Source organism: Hevea brasiliensis, chromosome 6 (assembly GCF_030052815.1).
Source record: "Hevea brasiliensis isolate MT/VB/25A 57/8 chromosome 6, ASM3005281v1, whole genome shotgun sequence".
Classification (NCBI taxonomy): Eukaryota; Viridiplantae; Streptophyta; class Magnoliopsida; order Malpighiales; family Euphorbiaceae; genus Hevea; species Hevea brasiliensis.
Genome location: NC_079498.1, coordinates 5,298,236 through 5,321,537, shown reverse-complemented (window position 1 = coordinate 5,321,537; position 23,302 = coordinate 5,298,236). Strand labels below are relative to the sequence as shown.

The following is a 23,302-nucleotide window of genomic DNA, read 5'->3' as shown; positions in this document are numbered from 1 at the left end:
ATCCGGCCACCGATTGGACCGGGTCTTGTGTCCAAAACCATCTACTCGGCGAGAGCTTTCCATAGACACCAAGAACGCCGAAATCCATCGAGCGGATTGTCCGATTTTAGCTCGGGAAGATTTTAGCCCATTTCGACTTTTGGGCTAGATTTCTCGAAAACCGTGAATCCCACGAGAAAACCGAGGCTACCAGCACGCTCCACTCGACGAGGGCTTCGCGGGATATTAATTTCAAAATTTTCCGACAACGTTTTCTGGGTCCCACGGAACTTCGCAGTTGTTTTTCCGAGCATTAAATGAGCTTAGAAAATTCTGAAAATTTATGTACTAACCCCGTGTTATGGGCTTCGTGTAGGTATCCTCGATTCGCGGAAATTCGGCGATTGATCAATTTGGGCGCCGACCGTTACCGGAAAAGTCTCCGAATTGGGCCGAGGTTTTGGCTAGCCCCCCATTGTCAGACGTCCCGAGCGCGTTCCCGAAGTCGGAATCGGCAAAGGTAAACCCGAACCTTGTTTTTACGTAATTTTCTAGTGCTTAAATAGGATTAAAAATCCATAAAATATTCGTGGTAGCTTAGAAAATTACGATTCTTTTTGCAATAGCTTAGTAATATTGCTAAGGACCGCGGGGCAAAGTTTTACAATTTTTAGAGCTTGTTTGGGCGTTTTGCAAATATGATCAATAATAAGGACTAAATTGAAATTTTGCGCATTGTGATGGATGATTGATTTGATGGGCCCAGGAGGGGCTGTGTGATATGATTGAACTGTTGATGTATGGATTGTGAATATAGAAGTGCGTTTTTAGCCCATTTGCAGGTTGGGTAGGTCCTAGGTATAGGGGAGACTCTGCCGGATTTTCGGCACGACTTAAGACGATTTGATATTTTTCTTTGTTTGTATTGAGTCAAATTTATTAAATAGATGTAATGTAATTGTCAGTGAGCCTTCTTCCTCCGCCCACCGCCACAAGAATTTGTCGTCAAGTTTGTGAGTAAAATATTAATTTTAATCGTAATTCGATATTATTATATGTTCATGCCCATGCATCACTTATATGCATATATTTATGTAGTTAAACTCTAGGCACGAATTATGTTGCATTGATAATCATTAATGTGCCATGAGTGTTGTTGTGGTAATTTGGAGCAAAGCGTGCGTTGGCGTGCGTGTGATGTGGTGTGGACTATGGATAGGACGGGTAGACACGCTTGAGTTCTTCATGGGACCCGGTCCTTCGGGTAGACACGGCTTGAGTTCTTCGGACCCCGATTTGGTATTTAAGTGGAAGTCCGAGTGAGTTCTTGCACCGATTGATTTAAGAGAGTATAGGATCGGCTCCCATATACTATGAATGATGTTAAACGGTGGGTGAGTGCTCCAAATTACCTTTTTGATGCTATGATGTGAATATGATGTTGATGTTGCATTTCACTCTACAGGTTGCATTAGTTTCAGATAGTTATAGAGATTATAGCTAAGATTGATATTTTACTCTCTGAGTTGAACGCTCACTCCTGTTCAAAAATTTTTACAGGCCGCAGGAGGATATTTTATTCTGGGTTAACCTGCTTTTATACTTCGCAGGTTGTTTATCAATATTGTGTAATTTTAATTACTCCTAGAATTTCCGCATGTGTTAGCAGTATTTATTTGAATTTGGTCTGTAATATTTTTATCATGTTGGACCTGTAAACTTAAATATGTTATGCATGTTGATGGATTGGATGAGGGAGCTGAGCTCCCATTTATTTTATGTTGATGAGTATGTGGAGGGTGAGCTGAGCTCCCCAATTGAGTATTTATTGTGTTTACAGGTCGGGTGAGTAAAAAACTCCCAGTTGGAAAGTCCATTTTATGGCCGGACTCTGTCCGTTTGTTTTCTTGAAATTGGGCCCAAATGGGCCTTAGAGTTGGGTTAATGAATAGTTAAGGCTTACTACGGGCCTCGGGGGCTTTAGGCTGGCCCAGGTCCTAGTGCCGGTCCGGCCCATAGGTTGGGTCGTGACATGGATGAACAACTCTTTTCTCTTGTTGCTAAACTACCTTGGTATGCAGACTTTGTGAATTATCTATCTTGTGGAGTTTTACCTCTAGGAATTACATGGCAACAAAAGAAAAAGTTTTTGCATGAGGTGAAGTTTTATAGATGGGATGATCCTTTACTCTTTAGGAGATGCTGTGATGGTTTAATAAGGAGATGTATTCCTGATGAGGAGACACAGAGTATTATGCATCATTGCCATGTTTCTGATTATGGAGGACATTTTGGAATCTCTAAAACAGCTAGTAAAATTTTGCAAGCTGGTTTCTTTTGGCCAAATCTTTTTAAGGATGTGAGGAAATTTGTGTTAGAATGTGATAAATGTCAAAGGAGTGGAAACTTGTCAAAAAGAGATCAAATGCCCCTAAATGGTATTCTTGAAGTAGAATTATTTGATGTCTGGGGAATAGATTTTATGGGGCCATTTCCTCCTTCATTTGGTAATAAATACATTCTAGTTGGAGTTGACTATGTGTCAAAGTGGGTGGAAGCTATTGCAACTCCAACTAATGATGCTAGGGTGGTAGTGAAATTCTTAAAGAAATTTGTCTTGAGCAGATTCGGAGCTCCTAGGACTGTAATTAGTGATGGGGGTTCCCATTTTTGCAATAAGCAATTTGAGAGTTTAATGAGGAAGTATGGTGTAGTGCACAAGATAGCTACCCCATATCATCCTCAAACTTCAGGACAAGTTGAAATTTCTAACAGAGAGCTCAAACATATCTTGGAGAAAACAGTGAACAATTCTCGGAAAGATTGGTCTATCAAACTAGATGATGCTTTATGGGCATATAGGACTGCTTACAAAACCCCTACAGGAACTACTCCATTTAGGTTGGTGTATGGTAAGTCTTGTCATTTACCTGTGGAGCTAGAACATAGAGCATATTGGGCCATTCAAACCTTGAATTTTGATCTTAAGCAAGCTGGTGAAAAGAGACTATTGCAGCTTAATGAGCTTGAAGAATTAAGGATGGATGCTTATGAAAATGCCCGTATTTACAAAGAAAGAACTAAAGTTTGGCATGATAAGCATCTTAGGAAAAAGAAATTCAAAGAAGGTGATTTAGTTTTGTTGTTCAACTCAAGATTGAAATTGTTCCCTGGAAAACTTAAATCAAGGTGGACTGGTCCATATAGAGTTTCTAAGGTTTTCCCTTATGGAGCAATTGAAATTTGGAGTGAAAAATCTGGGAATATTAAGGTCAATGGGCATAGATTGAAGCATTACATAACTGGAGACCCAATAAAGGGAGCAAGCTGTTACAAGCTCTCCAATCCCTCACCTCTTTTCAGTGAAATTCATGAAAGGTCCAGCTAAGGACTATAAATTAGCCCTCTTGGGAGGCATCCCAAGCTCTTTTATTTTCCTTTTTGTTGATTTACTTTTATTTTCATTGTTTTTGTTTTTATCTTGAATCTCCCCAAATTTAATTTTTGACATTGTTGAATTTTGTCCCTAGTAGATGTATTTCAATGGAGGAAGGTTGGTGAACTGCTGGGGAGTGATTCTTAACTTGAAAATTTTGTCCTTCAAACTCTCCCAAAAACTGATTGGTTTTTGCTGCATAACCTGTGCAGGAGCTGTTATCTGGTTTATGCAGAGGAAAAATGAAATCTGCAGCAAAAAGGGTGTCTGCAGCAGATGGCTTGTGTTTTTGGTGAGGTTGGGTGTGTAACTTTTAAGTATATGTGCTTTTAATGTTAATATGGTGGTAAGTGAGCCATTTTTGCAGTTATGAGCTTATTTGGGTTGTGGAATTCAAGGTGGACAATATTGCATTCTCTTGGCATAACTTGGAGAGTTCATTTCATCATTTGTGAATAGATGCAATCTTATGCAGGTTTTATTGAGTTCTTATTGTGCTAAATGTTGATTTGCAGAATTTGAGTAAAAAATAGCATGGTTCACAAAGGTCTTTTATGTAGGATCCATTTCTACATGCTTGCGTGATGAAATTTTGATGGACTTTGTATATATTGATGTGTTTTTGATGAAAATTTCTCATAGTTTATGCTTCATAGAATTATATTTCTTCATCCTAGGGTATTTTTCACACTTGCAAATCATTTTCCATTGCAATCTCAATCTTGTTGAATTGTGCATAAGCAACTGCATAGCTTGTGCAATCCTGCATAACCACAATTCTTGCCATTTTTCACCTTTATTGCAAGTGCATAAGGAGAGTGCATAGCCTATGCAATTGTGCATAACCTCATTTTGTCAAATTTCATATTTGTCAAAACTTGCATAAGGAGAGTGTATGACTTATGCACTTCTGCATAACCAGAAACCAAAAATTCCAAACCTGCCGAGGGGTGCATAAGCAAAGTGCATGACTTATGCACTTCTGCATGACCGAACTCTCCAAAAATTAAAAGTCATGCTGCATAAGCAGAGTGCATGACCTATGCACTTCTGCATGACCCGATTCTCTGAAAAACCAAATCTGTCGAAAGGTGCATAAGGGGAGTGCATGACTTATGCACTCCCGCATGACTTCACTCTCCAAATTTCAAAAGTTACCGAGACCTGCATAAGCAGAGTGCATGACCTATGCACTTCTGCATGACATATTTTTCTGAACTTCAAAACAGGGCGAAACTTGCATAAGCTAGTGCATAAGCTATGCACATTCACTTTCCCCTTATGCAGTTTTTACAAAACCCGTTTAAATCAAACTTTTCTTTTCGGCAATTTTTTTTCTTTCCCACCTTCACCCCGATATCCCTGTTCACTGTTTTTCTCCTCTCACGATCCTCATTCCGGCATAACCCTTCGTCCCCCTTTCTTCTCCACTCGCATTTTCGTCGGACAAACCCTAACTTCTCCCTGCGTTCTCATTTCCGCCCTCATCTCCTCCATCCTCACTATCAAGAACCATGGAGTCGCCTCCCCATTCCCGCCCGGGCCACCTCCCGTGTTTCACCATTGTCAACGCTACCTCCCAATCCCGATTCCCCTCCACAAGCGACACCCCCACCACCCTCCACAACCACGTATAAACGAAAAATCAGGTCGAAATCCACTAGGCCCATGTCCTCTGCACCTCCTCTATCCAAACGCAAGGAACCACCCACCCCATTGTCGGAACCACCACCCAAAAAGCCAAAAACTTCAGCCTCCACACCCTCTTCCAGCAAAAAGCCAATTTCAGTAGCTTCACAGTATCAAAGTTACCTTGGCCTCTTCCTGATACAATTCAAAAGGCAGCTTTTAAGAGACTCAAGGATAGGAGGGTACAACCCACTAGGTATATTTCTGCCGATTCTCTACAATCTCTTAGTTTATTTGACAATGTAGTTGCATATCTTGATGGTATGGGTTGGATGGAATTTGTGCATAAGCAGGAGATAGTTTATCCAATTCTAGTTTTGGAGTTTATTTCTTCATTCTCTGCTACCCTCAAATTGCATGATGTAGACCATAAGCCAATTATTAAATTTAGATGTTTGGGGCAAAATAGAGAGCTGTCATTGGACCAATTTCATAGCATTTTTGGGTTTGCAATTGATGGGCTATTTCGAGTGCCACATACTGGGGTAGAGGTAGCAAATAAGGGTATTTGGAATGCTGCCCAATTTTGGAGAATCATCACAAACCAACCTCAGACTTTCTCTGCTGGCAGATCAAAAACCTCTCAAATACTTGACCCTGCACTTAGGTTCATTCATAGGCTGATTGCTAGCACTATTTTAGGCAGAGGGACTAGTTCTGGTGCTGTGGGGAAATCTGAATTATTTATGTTATGGTGTGCATTTCACAAGGTCAAGGTTTCTCCTGGTTATTTCTTTTGTGAGCATGTGCTGCATATTGCCACCAAATCCATAGGTGACATTGTTTTGGGTGGGCTCATAACTGTTATAGCCAAGCATTTTGGTTTTAATCCTGAAGAGCACCCAATACCAGCACTTGTGGACACCTTATATTTTGATGCTGCACACCTATCCAAAACAGGGTTCAGTTTGCCACATTTTGATACTGCACAACCAGCAGCAGAAGCTGAACCCACTGTACAACCAGAAGCCTAACCTACCCAATCAGTTCCACAGCACTCTACTGAACCCATCCCACCCCCTCAATCGGCACAAGACACCCCAGCAGCTTCTGCACAGCCCACACCTCCTACAGCTGAACCCTCCTCATCCACAGCCCCTCCTGCATTCAACACTAAAGCCTTATTCACCTATCTTGAAAGGCTTAGTGATGATATATACTTTGTGGATAGGAAGCTTGACACTGGTCTTGATACCCTCAAGGATCGTCATGATCACCTATTTGACCTTGTCATGGAAACCAGAGATAAGCAGAAAGAATTGAAGGAGATGATGAAGCAGCTCATGATCTTTCTGGGAATGCCACCTCCACCTCCATCACCTCCTCCAAAGACCATCATTTCGACAAGATGGCAGACCACTCCTTAGCAACATCTTTGGACAAGGGCAAAACAATAGAACTAGATTAGCTTCTGTTTTACTTTTGTTCAATCTTGTAGGACCTTTTCTTTGTAAATATGTTCAAACAATTATAGTTTGTTTTGAATTATGTTTGTTTGTTTTGAATTAGTTTGTTTTGAATTCTGTTTTTCTTAAAGTTTTATTGGATAGCTCTTACATTAGTTTTCTTTGATTTTCATTGCACTTATTGCCCTTTTTATGCATATTTGTCCATACTCTGTCTATATTTTCATGCTTCTACTGGTGGTTGCACATTTGTCCTTGCTCAGCATCATGCAGCAGCTTTTGAATATACTGCACAGGCTGTGAATTCCCTTATGCAAATATTTTGCATAGCCTGTGCAGCCCTTTTATGCAACTTATGCAGAACTGCACAGGCTGTAATCCCCTTATGCAAATGTCCTGCATAGTCTGTGCAGCCCTTATTGCCACTCATGCAGAACCGCATGGCTTATGCACCCTACTTATGCACATGTTCTGGACAGCACTTTACTCTGCATAACCTGTGCAGCTTCTTATGCATCCCTTTATATCTTGAATTCTCCTCTGCTCCATACCAGGTAACTCTTTCTTTGTGCTCTTAATTTTCACTAATCCTGGTTATTCCCTTTGTTTTGAGTTTTGATAATGCATTGCTTGAGACATTGAGGGCAATGTCTAATTTTGAGTTTGGGGGTGCACATTTTGAGTTTTGCTTCATTTTTCACATTTTGAGTATAGGAGCATCTCATCCCATTCCATTTACATATATTGTAAATATTTTACATATACATCCTTACATACATATACATTACACATTTACACACACATTTTACACAATTTAGAATTGTACACATTGCACGCAAATAGACAAATAGATTTCCTCCATTTAGTTAATGCATTACTCATTTTTAGGAATCATACATCACGCATTAAAATCTTTTGCCAAATCCCTTGAGTTTTGAAAAGTTGCCTATGAGAGTGATTCGACTCACCCTTTAGTTGGGTTTGTGGATTGAAAGTTTCCTAAGAGATGCAAGGTTTTGAAGTGTTTATCCCTTGCCTATATCTTCTTAGCCAAAAAGCCACCCAACTAGTCATTTGGAGATGGAAGTGTTTAGAGGGAATTATTGGATATAAGGTAGTCAAATGATGTCTCACCAATCCTAGAATAAATTTTCTAAACCTTTCAAGGCGAAATACTAGCTTGTACTTAAAGAGAGAGATGATTAGGCATTCTTTGATTGAAACCTTCTCATTTTAAACCTTTTGCCCTTTTTCCCAATTAAAATTTACCCTTGCAAACCCCTTTGAGCCTTTTTATCCCTAATTTTCCTTGACATCCTTATTGTTACCTAGCCAATGAACCAAACACTCTAACCCTTTTCATGAGAATAATCATTTACAACATTAGGTACATATATATATATATAAAAAAAGAAAAAAATAAATACAATAAAAGGGAGAAGAAATGCTTTTCATCTTGTAAAAAGTGCTAGTATATGTGTTTTTCACCATTGTCATTCAAAATGAAAGAAATCCACCCAAAGTATTAAAAGAAAATGAGTTTGGGGGTGGCAAATTTTAGGGACAAGCATCAAAAGAAAATGCAAAATACAAGTTTAAAGTATCAAAATGTCCCTCCATTTTATGTGTTTTTGTAAAATATGCTAGCACTTGACAACTCTCATTGTGTATTTCTCTCCTCCACATATATATATATATATATATATATATATATATATATATATATATATATATATATATAAAAAAGAGAGAAAAAGAAAAAAAATATAATAAAATAAAAAAGTGTACCTTATGTTGTCAAAATTGAAAATATTCTCATGCTTTGAATCCTTTTTACCCATCTTTCTTATTAGCCTCATTTTAAACCCCATGGCCCCATTGCATCCCTAAAAAGACCTTTGATTTCTTGATAGTACTTGCTACATTAGTGGAGATAGGAGTAGGGAATTTGCCTATGGGATTGGAAAATTATCTATTCATTCATTTAATTCCATCATAGAGACACTTTGCCTATTGATTGTCCTAGAATTCCTTTTGAGCATAACTTTCTCTTTTGATTGGTTGGTTTGGGGATTTTGAATGATAATTGACTTGATGGCTAAGCGGTGAAAGCTTGGATAAGCATTAGATTCTTTGCATTTTGAAGGATGGGTATATGGATTGCTGGTATGGCTAAAGGTGTGTTAAGTTACTTTAATAGGTGATTTTCATAGCTCTTTGGATAAGGCACCCCTAAAATTTTTTGCATCACATTTTAAAGTTTGCTTGAGGACAAGCAAAAGCTTGAGTTTGGGGGTATTTGATGCATACATTTTGCATAGTCATTTAGGTCTAGTTTCATAGCTATTCTATTTTATTATTAGTCATTTTTAGCTAATTTCATTAGTTATTTAGTTAGTTTTTCATAATTGTCAATTTTAGATTAATTTGTAATTTTTACTTTGTTTTGTAGGAAAAATGGTGTTTTTGAAGGACTGAAGAGAAATTTTGCCATTGAGGAGTGACTTCTACAGCCAAAGATGTCAAAAACAAGTTTTCAAGCTGAAATGTGCATTGACCAAATTGTGCATAACTTGCCGCATAAGCTATACAGATCTGCATAAGGAGAAAAATCATTGTTCCAATACCTGCCGAAATGTGCATAAGAAGACTGCATAGCTTATGCACATTCACGCCTCCCTTATGCACCCTCACGGAATTGTGCATAACCTATGCACCAAGTCATGCAGTTTCGCATAAGTGACCCAGAACAGAAATCGCATAAGGGATCGCATGACTTATGCACCCACTTATGCAGTCCCATAAAGAGTTCATTAATGAGCTGGCAGAAGATTCCCTCAGAAAATCCCTCCTCAAACACACTATTTTAGGGCTTCATGTCAGAAAATGTTATAAATAGACCCATTTCCCATTTTAGAAAGGGGAGAAGGAGCAGAAAAGGAAAGGGAGAGGAGAGGCAGAATTTGAAGAGTCACTTTCACCTTCCACACCATTTTCAACCAAGATTTGCAGATTTCTTTCTTTCCTTATATTTTTCCTACATTTCTAGTGTTTAATTTCTTGTTTCTTAACTTAGATTGAAGCTTATTTTCATATAAACTCATATTTTCTTGTAAGGATTATGGGTAGTGAGTAGTTTACCTTTGATTCTGGAGTAAGGGTTGTAATATTTGAGAAATTTTGTGGATTTTGATTGGGTAATCCATATTTTGTGGTCTTAATGAGTTTTATTCATTTCTTGTGTGCTTAATGACATGCTTAGTGTAGGATCCCATAAAGTGATGTTCTTAATCCATGGTTGAGGCACCGAAAGGAGAAGGCCTTGTGATAGATAATCAAGGAATTGGACTTAATTAACTTAGATCTAGAAATAGACTAAGGATTAAGAGGATTCACAGATTAATTAAAGAACTTAATGGGTCTTAATTAATTCTAACTCCATGAAAGTAGGATTAGTTTGATTAAGGCACTCTTTGTCTCACTCGAAAGGGTATTCGAAGGATTTAAGAATTAATTTCCTTAAAACCATAAGTTTCACAAGATTGGATAACCAATTTAAAATCCCAAAATAGCTCGAATATGAAATCCCGAACTCTGGAATCGCCTTTTTATTATTGCTAATTTTCAATTGAATTTAATTGCTTCCCATTTTAAATCCTGCCATATTTGAACTTGCTTATTTTAATTTGATGCAATTTTAGTTTAATTAATACATTGTTAGATAGATTATTAATTTTGCACATATAGATTTCATACTCCAATATCATTCAATCTATTGTTTTAATTTTGAAATTAGTTCAATTTAGTCAACTTTTTATATCAAAAAAATTCAATCACTAACACAACTCCTCGTGGGAACGATATCTTTACTGTATTACTTGTACGACCCGTGCACTTGCGGTTGGGCCACATCAACTGTATTTGAGAAAACTGAAAAATTTTACCTGTTAAAAACACTTCCAATATAACACTTCAACCAAAATCAACCACCATTTCAACTCAATCAACACAAATTTTCTCCAAACTCTACATTTCAAATAAATAGTTCACAACTCAAAATTTCAATTCAATTATCTCCAAAATTAGTAATAATTAATATCATACTCATTGCATTAAAGAAAATTTAATTTACATTCATCATTCCAAAAGTTACATAAGGAAGTCCAAAATAATATAATTACAAAATCTGTACAATCTGCTCAAGACACATTTACAAAGGTACATACAGTTATTTACATCAAAAGGAATATATACAATAAAGATATAAAATTATACCCGATAAAATATCTAAAAGCAGCTCAATACTCCGTAGCAGCTCACTCAGCTGCTCTACCAGTCTCTCTACCTGCGACAGCAATAAAAAGCTATCGCTGAGTACTATGACTCAGTGGTGCACAACATACTAAAATAACATTTTATGCAAAAGTCAACTCACATCTATTCAAATATGGTACTGAACATGAAAAACAGATACAAAACATAATTTATAAATTTTTAGTCCAAACAATCTCATTTAGGAAGTCTCAAAACAGATTTTATAAAAACACACTATTATATTATGCCATCAGAACAATGTTCATCTCAATAGTCGGAGGCTTATGAGGAATTTCAAGGCTAGCTAGCTCAATCTATGGGTACCCAGTCAATTTCTTCCTCTACTGGTACACACCTCAATACTTCAGTCAGAGAGGAAATCAAAGTTCAAGACTAATTCCTTCCACTAGTCATGCTAGTGAGGCATTCAAATATATGGTCATGACACTGTGGTTTCAAAACTATCTTAACAATTTACTAAATATTTATTGACAATTCAAACACATACAATTAAATTTCTAACAATTTAGGTTAAAAGCATAATATTCATTTCAGTCATAAATTTATAATCAAAATAAATCACAATTTATTCATCAAAACAAATTTTCAAGAGAACTTACAGAAAAATTTTATGTTGTGCATAAACCTCGTATAAGTCGCCTCTATGCCTTGACTCCATGTCTCGGGTTCTTTCCCGGTATCCTTTTCAACTGAAAAACATAATTTTACAGTGTTTCAATATCACAATTTATTATAAATCCATTAAAGAATTTCACAATTACTTATTTCGAGTCCTAATATGTTTAAATTAACGTTCTTAAAATTTTGCCTTTCGGGGTTACTATTTACGACAATATTTAAGTCAAATCGTTGACTTTCTTATGCTTAATAGGTATAGGGATTTCAATTTCACCCACATATCACATTTTGATTACCAATTTTGTTGGTTTTAGTTGCTCCTTAGATTTTTAGGTTTCCTAGGCACAATTTCAATTTTTTCAGATTTGGTGTCTTGTTTTGTACTGTTCCATTGGTCATGTTGCTGTTAGAATTTGACAAAGTGTTCTTTATAAAACTTGTTTCTTATTGTCTTAACTTTAATTCCCTTTTTGAATCACTCCATTTAGAGTTTTGTAGCCCAAGTTATGGCTATTTAAACAGGGCTGTCCGGATTGGTCTACCCAGAATTTCTAGGCACCTAATTTGGTTCTGGTAGTTTTGAATCACTAATTTTGGGTGGCCAAACGACTAGGTTATGGGTAGAATTTGGGTTGGTGTTCTTCATGAAAGTTGTAGTGCTATGTCATACCTTTTCAATACCACAAAAATTAGGTCATTTGGACCTGTATAGCTCATGTTATGGCCAAATGAACAAACACTATTCATTTGGTCATTTTGGTATAGTGGCAGTGCACTACACCCGAGTTTGACCTAATTGTTTACTAAGTTGTGATCATTTTCTAGGCATAATTCCTCAATGAAAAATGGTTCATTATGTGTCTAGTTTCATTCTCAATTAGCCTCACACCAATTGGGTTGGTAAATTTTCAGTTTTGGTCCCTGAAAGGGACCTAGGTCAAGCTACCAGAATCTGATCACTAACCAATCCAAATTGTAACTTGGTTCTAGCAATTTACACACACCACAAATGATCTCAATTGATAATTTCTCAACTCAAATAAGATCAATTACATCAATTGACCAATTCCACAAATTTTTCTCAATTTTCCAAGATGCCAAGAACCCTAATTACATAAATTTAATATCTAATTAAATCAAAGTATCTATTCATGATCTACATACATAATTCAACTTAAACCACCTTTCAATTGCATCAAATTCATCCAATTCAAACCCTCACCTAGGCTGGCCGAAATTCTAAATACTCCTCCAATAGTTGTTTTCTTTAAATTTTAAGTAAATTTCTAGGTTAATTGAACTACAAACACAACTAATAAACCAAAATTTTCAAAGTAATTTGCTTACCTCTACTTGAATTCCAATTCTTCAATTTCACTCCCTTTTTCCTTCTCTTTTCTTCTTCAAATGTTTTCTCAAGTGAGGTTATCAAGTTCTAATAGAGAAATTTGGGGGCAAGGTAGGGTTTAATGGGTGGAATCAAGCTTGGACTCAAGCTTTAATGGTGAAACAAGCATGGAGACAGAGAGAGAGGTGGCTACCGAATGCTTTGCAGAAGAAGAAGTGATGTTTTTGTTTTAATTTTTTTGTGTATTTTTATGACTAATTTTGGGTAATTGACTTGGTCAAAAAAGTTGAGAAAAATAAATTGGATTTTGACATCACCCATGATGTCATCCAAGTGATGTAATAACACTTTTTCTTTTTTTTTTCTTTTTCTTTTTTATTTATTTTTTCATTAATTCTTTAATTTAATTCTCGATTCCAAAATTTTTGTTTCTCCGATTTTATTGAACAGTTAGGTCAGGAGTCAGCTTTAGGGGTGAATTGACCAAATCACCCCTCGCCGGTTCAATCCAGTTTGCACATTATTCGATATTTCTTCCGGATCTTTGACCTAATTATTTCACCTGCTTAACAATTATTTTCTATGATTTTCTCTTTTCCACTGTGTTCACAATAGTCCTTAGGACTGCGGCGTCACATATTCCGCTTCAGAATTCGGGTTACGATGGCCCTCACAGTCCCTTCTTGAAAAGGTCATTCATTGCTGTGACTTCCGGCTCATTTAACCTTTTTTGTTCTGTTTTTCTTATTTATAACTAACTAACTGGCAATCACTAATTATTTTCATTCAGAGCTTATCTAGGTGTCTTAGATGAGATTCTAATTATTTTAATTGTTCGGACTGATACCGGTCACCGAAACAGTAAAATGTACCAGGCTATGCAAATAGGGGGTGTTACAAATATAATCTCACTAAGCCTTAGCCACCCTTAATTAAAATATATATCCCTTGTAGCCAATTTGAAACCTATATCTATCCCTTAGAATTTATTGCTTACCCATATTATTTACCTGGCCCCTAGCCTAAACACCTATCCTACCCTTTTGAGGAGGCCAAATGCATAAGTAAAAAGTATATTAAGTGCAATAAAAAAAATGGAGAGAGGATGTAGAACTCAAGAAAGAGTACAAGTGTGCAATTGCAATCAAATAAAAATTTGTCTTTTCAATCCAGCAAAAGCAATGAGTTTGGGAGAGAGGACAAAAGGGACATAAATATATATATAAAAAAAAGAAGTCCCAAGATAAGTATCATGGAAGCATGCTTGGCACTATAAAAAACCAAATGCCCTTCTCCTCCATACAAAATCAGTAGAATAAATATAGCATACTTGATATTTTTTGCATACATGTTATCCTCATATTTGCATTCTCTAAAAACCTTTCATTGGCAACCAAGTCACCATCCCTTTAGTCCCATTACAATCCTTTTAAAGACCTTTTGATCTTTTGAAAAGTGTATGCTACATTAGTGGAGATAGAAAATTGAGATATGCCTATGGAGTTGAAATTGAGTCACTTCATCACAATTATCCATAATAGAGGCAAATTTGGGGGAGTAAGTGTTTCTCAAGTCTATCATAATAAAATAGGTTATTTGTGACTTATTAATGGCCTTGCATAGAGAAATAATTAGTTGAAGCACCATGAAGGGGGTGAAGCTCTAAGCAGGTAACTGTTGAGGTCTTTATGCCTTGAAAGTGGGAATTGGTATGAAGTTTGAAGAGTGTCCAATTATGTGCAAGTTAAGTTTTTGGTTATATTTCTAAGTACCCCAATGAGTTTTTATAAAGTTTTTATTTTGCTTGAGGATAAGCAAAAGTTTGAGTTTGGAGGTATTTGATTGCATCAAATTATATAGACATTTAAGGTTAACATGCATTGCATTTTGTTAGCATTTAGTATCATTTTATGTTTATTTTTATGTGTCTTCATTATTATTTCAGAAAACCTGGTAATCTAACTCAATTCATTGATTTTTATATTTTATCAAGTGTTTTTATATGGTTCTAGAATTAAAGACGAGTTTGAAAGAGATTTGAAGGTCAAAACGTGAAAAATACAGTGCCAAAAACATTACACTAGCCGTGTAACTTGCCCCGTGTAACTTCCTGGATCCCGTGCAACCTTCTGGACAAAGAAAACTTGAAAAACAATAGTGGCAGAAAGTTACACGGGGCAGAGGCGTGTAACACTACACGGGCCGTGTAAATTCCCCTGACAGCAATTCTGATGCGACTTTTCTTCGCTTCAACTCGACCTGAATGGACTCCTAATGCTTTTAGGACTCTGAAATTAGGGTTTTTACACCAGATATAAATAGAACAAATGAGGAATTGAGGGAAGAGGAGAATTTACATCCAAGAACAAAATTTACATTCAAGGGGAGCCGATTTACATTCAAGGATGCACATCAACCTCAATGGAGGCAAAGAGAGAAACAAGATCTGTAAGATTGCTAGAAGAGATTTTCAGCTGAAGTTCCAAAAGTCCAAGGCTGCAATTCTTCTTCTGGGTTCTTTTAATCTATTTTCTTCTCATGTCTTCTCTTTACCTTTTTATAAACTTGATTGCAAAACTCACCATGTGTGAGTAGGCTTTTTATTCTAGGGTTAGGGTGTATCACTTTCAATTTTATTATGGATCTGATTTGATTTTATGTAATATATTGGGCATTTTATTCTTTGATTCAATCTCTTGAGATCTTAATGTATGCTATGTGTTGATACCCACTTAGTATTGATTATAAATATTAATTGAAGGACTAAAAGGTAAAGATTAATATTAGAAAATCGGGATTTTGAACCTAGGAAATCTGAACTAGAGATAGGCTGATGACCTTTGTGGAGTTTCAAAATTAATCAAGGATCTTAAAGGGTTTTAATTAATTTAATCACCACGAAAGTAGGGTTTAGGTTAATCAAAATACACCTTGAGTGCCTTCAGAGAGGACTTAAGATAACTTAGGATTAATTTCCATCAAAGTAATAATCTCCCAATTATTGAATGAATTAGATTGATTTTATAATTGATTGAAGTGTAAACCCCAAGCTCTAGAATACCGTTGTCCTTTAGTATTTTATTTTAGTTAATTATTTAGATTTTATTTCTTTCAATTTAGATATAATTATTATTTTTTTACAATTCGATCGTCTAGATAATTGAAATCACTATAATTTGGTACTCAACACGATCCTCGTGAGAATGATACTCTACTCATCACTTTATTACTTGTTAGCGATCCGTGCACTTGTGGTGGTTGAAAAACCAGCATAACAGTAGCCAGTCAGCAAGTAGTATCAGTGGTACATACGCTGATAATGTTTTTCTATATCTACTCTCTTTAAGGAACAACAACGCATGTCAAAGAATTCCTGGCATAGTTGCTTGTTATACAAAGAAGCATCTCTAAGGAATTTGGTGAAGATAGCATTGATAGCTTGCAAGATGGTTAAGTGGCAGAATTGAACTTGGTGATATTCTCCAAGTGAAGCGAACCAATCTTGAAGAGTACCAATGGCCCGAGAAATAAATTCCCTGAGGACAACATGAGAATCAGTGCCTTCTCGAAGCATTTGGACATCTAGCCAGGCTTTGAATTCTGCAAGACGGTCTCTCTACTTTGTTGGAGGTATGTCATCCCAAACTGGTCCTTCTCCGACCACAGATTCTACCAGTGGCACCACAGGCCCTACAGGTTCAGGGCCTCCTTAGGCACAAGAACCACAGGTAGAGATACCTGAAGACGACCCAATAAAATGATATTTTTATATTGATTTTATAAAAAAATACCAGATTTTTATATATTTATTTTTCTGTGAAATATCATTATTTTCATATTAATTTAATATATTTTATGTGAAATAATTATTTTAGAAAAAAAAATAAAAAATCAACCGACAAAATTTATGAAATAAAATGTAAAAAATTTTATAAAATTAATTTTTTTTTTTAACAAAGTGGCTATACAAGCCAACAATCAGTTAGCATTTGCCACTGGGGGTAGTTTTTCTTTTTCCATTTTTGTAATTCTCAAAGTTTAGGACATTTAGTTATGAATGAATGGGCTAGAGATAAAGTCCATTAAGTATGAAGATTGGGTTTACTTAGATTTGAATCTATTATTGTCAAAAAGTTAGAACTAATCAATTAATTAGTTGACTCTTAATTTTTATAAACTCTCATTCCCCTCAAGTGAAATAAGGACATCCGATGACACCTGAAATATAAAATCTTTCCCTAAAACTTAAATGAAATGTAACGACAACACCGAGAGCTAAACTTAAAACTGAACTACAAATGAAATCAGGTTTTGATTTGCTCTGATGCTATATTACAATTCTAAATTGAAATGATGGAGGTAAATGAATGGCTAGAGATAAGAGTCTATGAAGTATGAAAATGAGTTTACTTAGGCTTAAATCAACCGTTCCTTAAAGATTAGAACTAATCAATTAGTTAGTTAACCTTTAACCTTTATAAACCCTTTAGACTTAACATTTCTTTTAAAATATCCCTAATTGCTTACCACCCCTTACTTATTAATGAGTTTTAATTTAGTGATACTATAATCATATTCAGAATTATAAGGTTTTAAATTTAAATTTTAATTAAAATAAATTACATCAGAAGAAAATATAATAACCCATTGTATTATTATTATTATTATTTTCATCTTCATTGCACGGCTAAAAGGGTGGAAAGGCAGTTCTATGAGGCATAATTGTTAGTGTTGATAGTCCTAGGGTTATAGGCCTTACACCTTAATTACTGCGTTTCATGTGCTGCTGCCTCCATTTTCATTTTTAGTGCATTTTGTTAATTAATTCTCAATGAACGCTTTGTGCTTTTTTTTTTTTTTTTTTTTTTTTTCCATTAATCAATTCCGGCCATCATCATTAAGAATTAATGCCTTTCCAAATCGGTAGGGGCAATGTTGACACAGCATCTAGTCAAAAGAATCCAATTTTCTTTTTTTTTTTTAAATTTTAATTTTATCGGATGCTATTCATGCAGCCATAGTCTCATATTGGCCATTAATTTTTTTTCCTCGTTAATGGTTAATTCTCAATAACTAATTAAAATTGCTAAATTAATTAGGAGGTTAAAATTTTGAATATTTTATAATTTTATCTCTGAAATATGATAAAAATTACAGTTTAATTTCTTTATTTTTTTTCATGAAAAATAAATTAATTTCTAATATATTTTTTTAATAAAATAATATCTCTATATTACGATTCATTATTAGTAGACTATAAGTGATGTAATTTAGCCCAATTTAAGGGATTAAATTATTACAAATAATAAAATAATAAGAACTAAAATGTTACAAAAAATAGAATGTGATAGACTAAATTATTACAAATATTAACTAATTGATGGTGAATTTTAATAAATAAATTATTTTATTAATAAAAACATATCTCAAAGTATTATTAAGAAAGAATAAAAAAATTGTAATTTTTTTTATATCATATATCAGAATTAAATTATAAATTATTAAAAATATTTTATAAATCTTTTTTATAAAGGTGTATCTAATATAAATTTAATCTAATATGAAAACAAGTTTAATAATCATTAAATCAATTTATATCGAAATTAGTATAAAATTAATTAAAATATATATAACGAATACATAAATTTAAATGATTATTAAATTCATTTTTATATCAGCTCAGATTTTCAATAGTTGCATGGTCTCAAAATAGTAGATGACACATTTTTTCTTCCTAAGACAAAGTTTTGATGATTGCATACATGCATCCATAAGTACATAATTAGAGGCTTGACATAATTAAAACAAGTTTTAGATTAATAAATCTTTATGTGAAAGGGGGCCATCCATAAACTTAGTGGGAAACCCACCGCCGGCCGACAAAATTCAAGAGCGCCGTCCTTCCCACCTCTATGGGTTCCCTCGAGAGACGTAGCCTTTATATAAAGAACAAGGTAAATTCGAAGTCTCTAATTTAATTTAATTTCTCATCATCAAGTACCCAACCTGTAGCATGATCAACTAAATGATTAATTAGTCATTAAATATTAATTTTCTTGCTTAAAAGATCCAAAGAAACACTTTAAAAACAGCCTTGTGAAAAAGAGAAAAAGGTGGTCGGCTCTTTCTCCGATATTGTTTTGCTTTTCAAGCTAGCAGTTAATGGGCTTTAGGTAGCTTTGATCGAGGATTGTTAACATGTGTAGTATGAACATATGAAACTGAGAAAGTGCCCTACACAATGCAAGAGCATGCCATTTTATGCTTGCAATATGGTAATTTCACATTCTGAAAATGGTTTTAATATCATATACAAAGTTAAAATTCATTGCTCATGTAAGCATTACTATATAATGGAACTAATGCAATAGTTGAAAATTACTATCATATATACTTAAATCGTAGTAAGTTAATGGTATCGATTTGAGAATCGTTACATTTGCTTTCGTTACCATAGTATAAAGCAGTAGTCTGATCATGTTTTCGCAATGGTCAAAAACTGCTGTCTTGAATATACTATAACAAATGTTAGAATTAGCAGTAAAAATTTTACAGTGACATTAATTTTATTACTATAAAATTAATATACAGCAATAACATGAATAATTATTGCTAATGGTATATAAAAAGATATAGCAGCAATTATTATTTATGTAATATTGTTGTCATGATAAACTTTTGGTAACAATAATTGTTGTTGTCATTTTTTTTTCTCTTTGTAACAGCAACAATTTTATTGTAAAATATCTATAATTACAATTTTTTAACTTGCAACAATTCATAGATTACGAAATAATATATAATTGAACTTGACCTAAGTTTTATTGAGAAGAAAAATTACTTGTGAATCGTAAGCTATCGAATAAAATTTTGAAAGTATTTCATTTTTAAATAATTCGATTATGATTGAAAAGTCAATTTGAAAAAGTGCTATTATAAATTAACAATAATGAAGCATTTATAAAGAAATTCTCTCAGTGTACTATACTCATTTAATAAGAAATTGACATATAAATTAAAATTACAATGGGTCTTATTTATCAAAAAAACATGGTAGAACCTATTATAAATATATGATTTTAATACCTGATTGATTTAATTTATACGTCCTGATATAGATAAGAATTTTTCAACATCTATAAATGGTAGATTTTCAGCATGAATCAAAAGTGTTTTCATTTTTTTTTTAATAATAAACAAATGTGTATAAAAGAGCGTTAAATCATACTCTAGCATAAAACCCATTTAGCACACCATGGTCACTCATGAAAGATAAACATGATTGCTATAGCAAAGCTAGGATTGTGCCTGTCGAATCTGTAGCCCTTTCAAGCTCTTTCTTGAAAATTACTACCACATCACAATACTTTTGAAGATCTTGACATGCATATAGGACCCAAGACATTCATTCTCTCAAAACACAAGCAAAAGCTTTGACAAAGGCATACTTCCACCCACATAAGGAGGAATGTGCAATGACTTACTAGCTTATTGCACGCCACTTAGAGTTGTTCACGCTATTAGGCCTTAGTACTTATCCTAAAGGCAAAAAGAACAGAGAAAATAAACCCACAAAATTTCAAACCAAGACTTTAGTGTAAGTGCAACGATAGTGACTGTTACCTTAACCATTCAGCTCCCTTTTTTGAAGATAATGACCTTGTCTTCATCTTTTTAAGTTATAATGCTGTTAGACCACAAAGAAAGTAGGCACAATTTCATTCCAGGACCTTGTGTAAATCTCAATTATATATATAGATTGGCATGTTTTGGTATAGATAGCAAAAGTCTTGCATAGATTATACATAGATATTGCTTGCTTTCTTACCGTTTGACTATTGTAGTTAGTTGTTGATGGATAGCACATTTAAAATATTATTTTCTTTTAGATTAAAATGAAATTGACAATTGAATTAAGGATATATACACTAATGAACTGTAATTCAATTGTTATAGAGTCATTTTCAGGATTATAAAATTTACGTCAATTATGTGCGCACATGCATGTGTATATATATATACATACATATGTTGCCATCATAATCAAACGATCTATTAGAATTAAAATCAAACAAAGTATATTTACATGCCCTACTTGAAGCTAAAGAACATGTCAAATTGCATAATAATAATAATGAGAAACAAGCAACCTAGATAAATAGGTAGAATCACAAATACATTAAACTAGAACTGCAGGGAGCTGCAGCTAGCTAGATAGCTAGCTAGCCTAGCCAGCCCCTTTTCAAGATTAATTAAGGAATTGAATTTGCTGAAAAAGCATCGAGAAAATCAATCCAATTATCATCATAGTCCTCATCTTCTTCCCCACTTATATTGCTCCATTGAGCTTGAACACTCTTTAAGATTTCATCGTTCCTTGCAAACCTCCCTCTGATGCGTGGCCGGCTGTCTGCCAGTGTTTTCCGACAAGCATACTGCATAAAATCATGATGAAATAACATTAATAGCCTGAATTAGTTATGTCTTAACTTAATAGTGTACAAGTGATCAGACTATTTAAGAGTGGATGTATTGTCACCATTAATAAACACCTTCACCTGATACTAACAAAAAAGAAAAAGCAAATATTGATAATCTTGTCATGGTCTTCCATTGAAGAAGCTGAAAATTACAAACTTCTACATTATAAATAGCATAAATTTTGACTAATATCACAAAAGCTAAGGTTAAGTTATTGGACTTGATTAATTATCAGAAATAAAAGCTTTTATCATTAATAACTTATTGAAGAAGAGTACATACTTAGCTTGTCAGTTGTCATCCAGAGTTGTCCACAAATTCAAACAAAAACTATTGCAGCTTCTATCAAATAGTCTCTCACTTAGGATAAGAAAAGTTGGATTTGACATAAAGCATATAGAAATGGCGTATGAGCCCGAAAATAAAAGCAAGAACCAATTTTGCAACTTGTGCTCGCGAGAGTAGAGAGACCTCCATGTCCATGAAAGTGTACTACTGTATTATTGCTTAGAATAATTAATGATTAAAGCATGAAATAATTAATGGGTTTTATTTATTTTAATTTATTATTATAGGTTTTAATTTAGATAATGACCTTAATCTTTTTGTTGAAGTTCCTCTGTGTCCTCTTGCTTCTGTACTTTTCAATCCTCTCTTTCTTCTCCTCTGGACTGTATTTGCATGCTTTGCTCATACTCTCAATTATCACACTGCTCTCACTTGATAATGGACTGTCTGCCTTGTGTCCATGCTGCACCACATTAAAAAAGAAAAATTAAATTAATTAGTGTTTTCTGACATGAAATTACCCAGTTAATAAGCATACCCACTTACCAAAAAATAAGAAGGGAAAGTAAAATTAAATTATAAAGAAAATGAAAATTTATATCAGGTAACCTGCAAATCACCAGTGCTAAAAACCCTTCTCACATGGCTGGTGTCCAAGTCCAGAAAATCCTGGGGGCATGTGAAATGACAATGATACCCATTCTTTTGAAGGGAATGGCTACTAATACTCCTCTGAATCAAACTGGGTTGCTGAGTCGTTCCACAACTCGCCAGCGAACTCGGCGAACCGTAGCTACTGCACCCACTAGTAGTACTGCTACCGGCCATCTCGTATGCAGCCAATTGGTCCGGGATGATTAAGTGAGCTGGCGACGGGAACTGACCTGACACAGACAGGAAAGCCGATGGAGCAGGACCGTCGGGAGACGAAGGATGGTGTCCGAGGACAAAGTCGGCGCGTGGGAATGTGGAGTTACCGTGACCGTACATGGCGCGTGAAGATAATAATGCGAATAGCTTAGTTTTGGAGAGAGGATTTTTGGAAGAAGGCGAAGACACTGAAGCTGAATGGCTTGAGAGCTTTAAGTACTTATAAACTGTGGAAGCTCCAAGAGAAAAGGAAAGACGAGCTGGATGATGACGTGGACGATGACGTCATCTTAGAGTGCGTTGACTTCTTTCTAGATTTTATAATTTTTTTTTACCCTAATAGCTTGATTTTTAGGATGTTTCAAGTTGTAATGATGCGTAAATAACAAAGGCTATTTGTCCAAAATATTGACTTCTTGAAAAATATTTAATCCTGAAAAATATTTAATAATGCTATTCAAGTAGAAATAATTTCACTTCACACAACATTGTTTATTAGAGTTTTTTTCCCCTTTTCTTGTAATTTGCTTTTTTTAAAAAAAAAATAATATAAATAAAATTTTTACCTATATAAGGCTATAAATTAATTTATACATTAAATCAATCAAAATTCAGAAAATCATGTTTTGTAATAAGACTTAACAGTAAAATCCTAAATGTGTCAATTATTAATTGAGTAGGCCTATATATTCTAATAGAGGGGAGGATATACTCTAATAGAAGTCAGAAGTATTATAGAGTTACATATTATATTAATATAATTAATAATTAGAAAATATAAATATTATAAGTAAATGCATTATTTTTAAAGCAATATAAAATAAGAGATTACAAAGGTTAAAAATTTAGAGT

General features: G+C 34.4%; 1 protein-coding gene across 1 annotated transcript; it reads right to left on the bottom strand.

Annotated features, from left to right (window-relative positions):
- Window positions 1-20,851: 20,851 nt before the first annotated feature.
- LOC110646530 (uncharacterized) lies at window positions 20,852-22,960 on the bottom strand. The gene is made up of 3 exons (XM_058148293.1): window positions 22,190-22,960; window positions 21,888-22,043; window positions 20,852-21,246 (listed from the first exon to the last, which is right to left on the bottom strand). The coding sequence occupies exons 1-3, from the start codon at window positions 22,568-22,570 to the stop codon at window positions 21,064-21,066; spliced, it is 720 nt and encodes a 239-aa protein (XP_058004276.1). The 5' UTR covers window positions 22,571-22,960; the 3' UTR covers window positions 20,852-21,063.
- Window positions 22,961-23,302: the final 342 nt, after the last annotated feature.

Excerpts from the sequence above, each read along its gene's own strand:
- LOC110646530 (XM_058148293.1), bottom strand. The coding sequence starts at position 22,570 with ATGTACGGTCACGGTAACTCCACATTCCCACGCGCCGACTTTGTCCTC. Across the intron at positions 22,044-22,189 it reads TTAGCACTGGTGATTTGCAG|CATGGACACAAGGCAGACAG; the intron begins GTTACCTGATAT and ends AATGTGGTGCAG. Across the intron at positions 21,247-21,887 it reads ACTTCAACAAAAAGATTAAG|TATGCTTGTCGGAAAACACT; the intron begins GTCATTATCTAA and ends GATTTTATGCAG.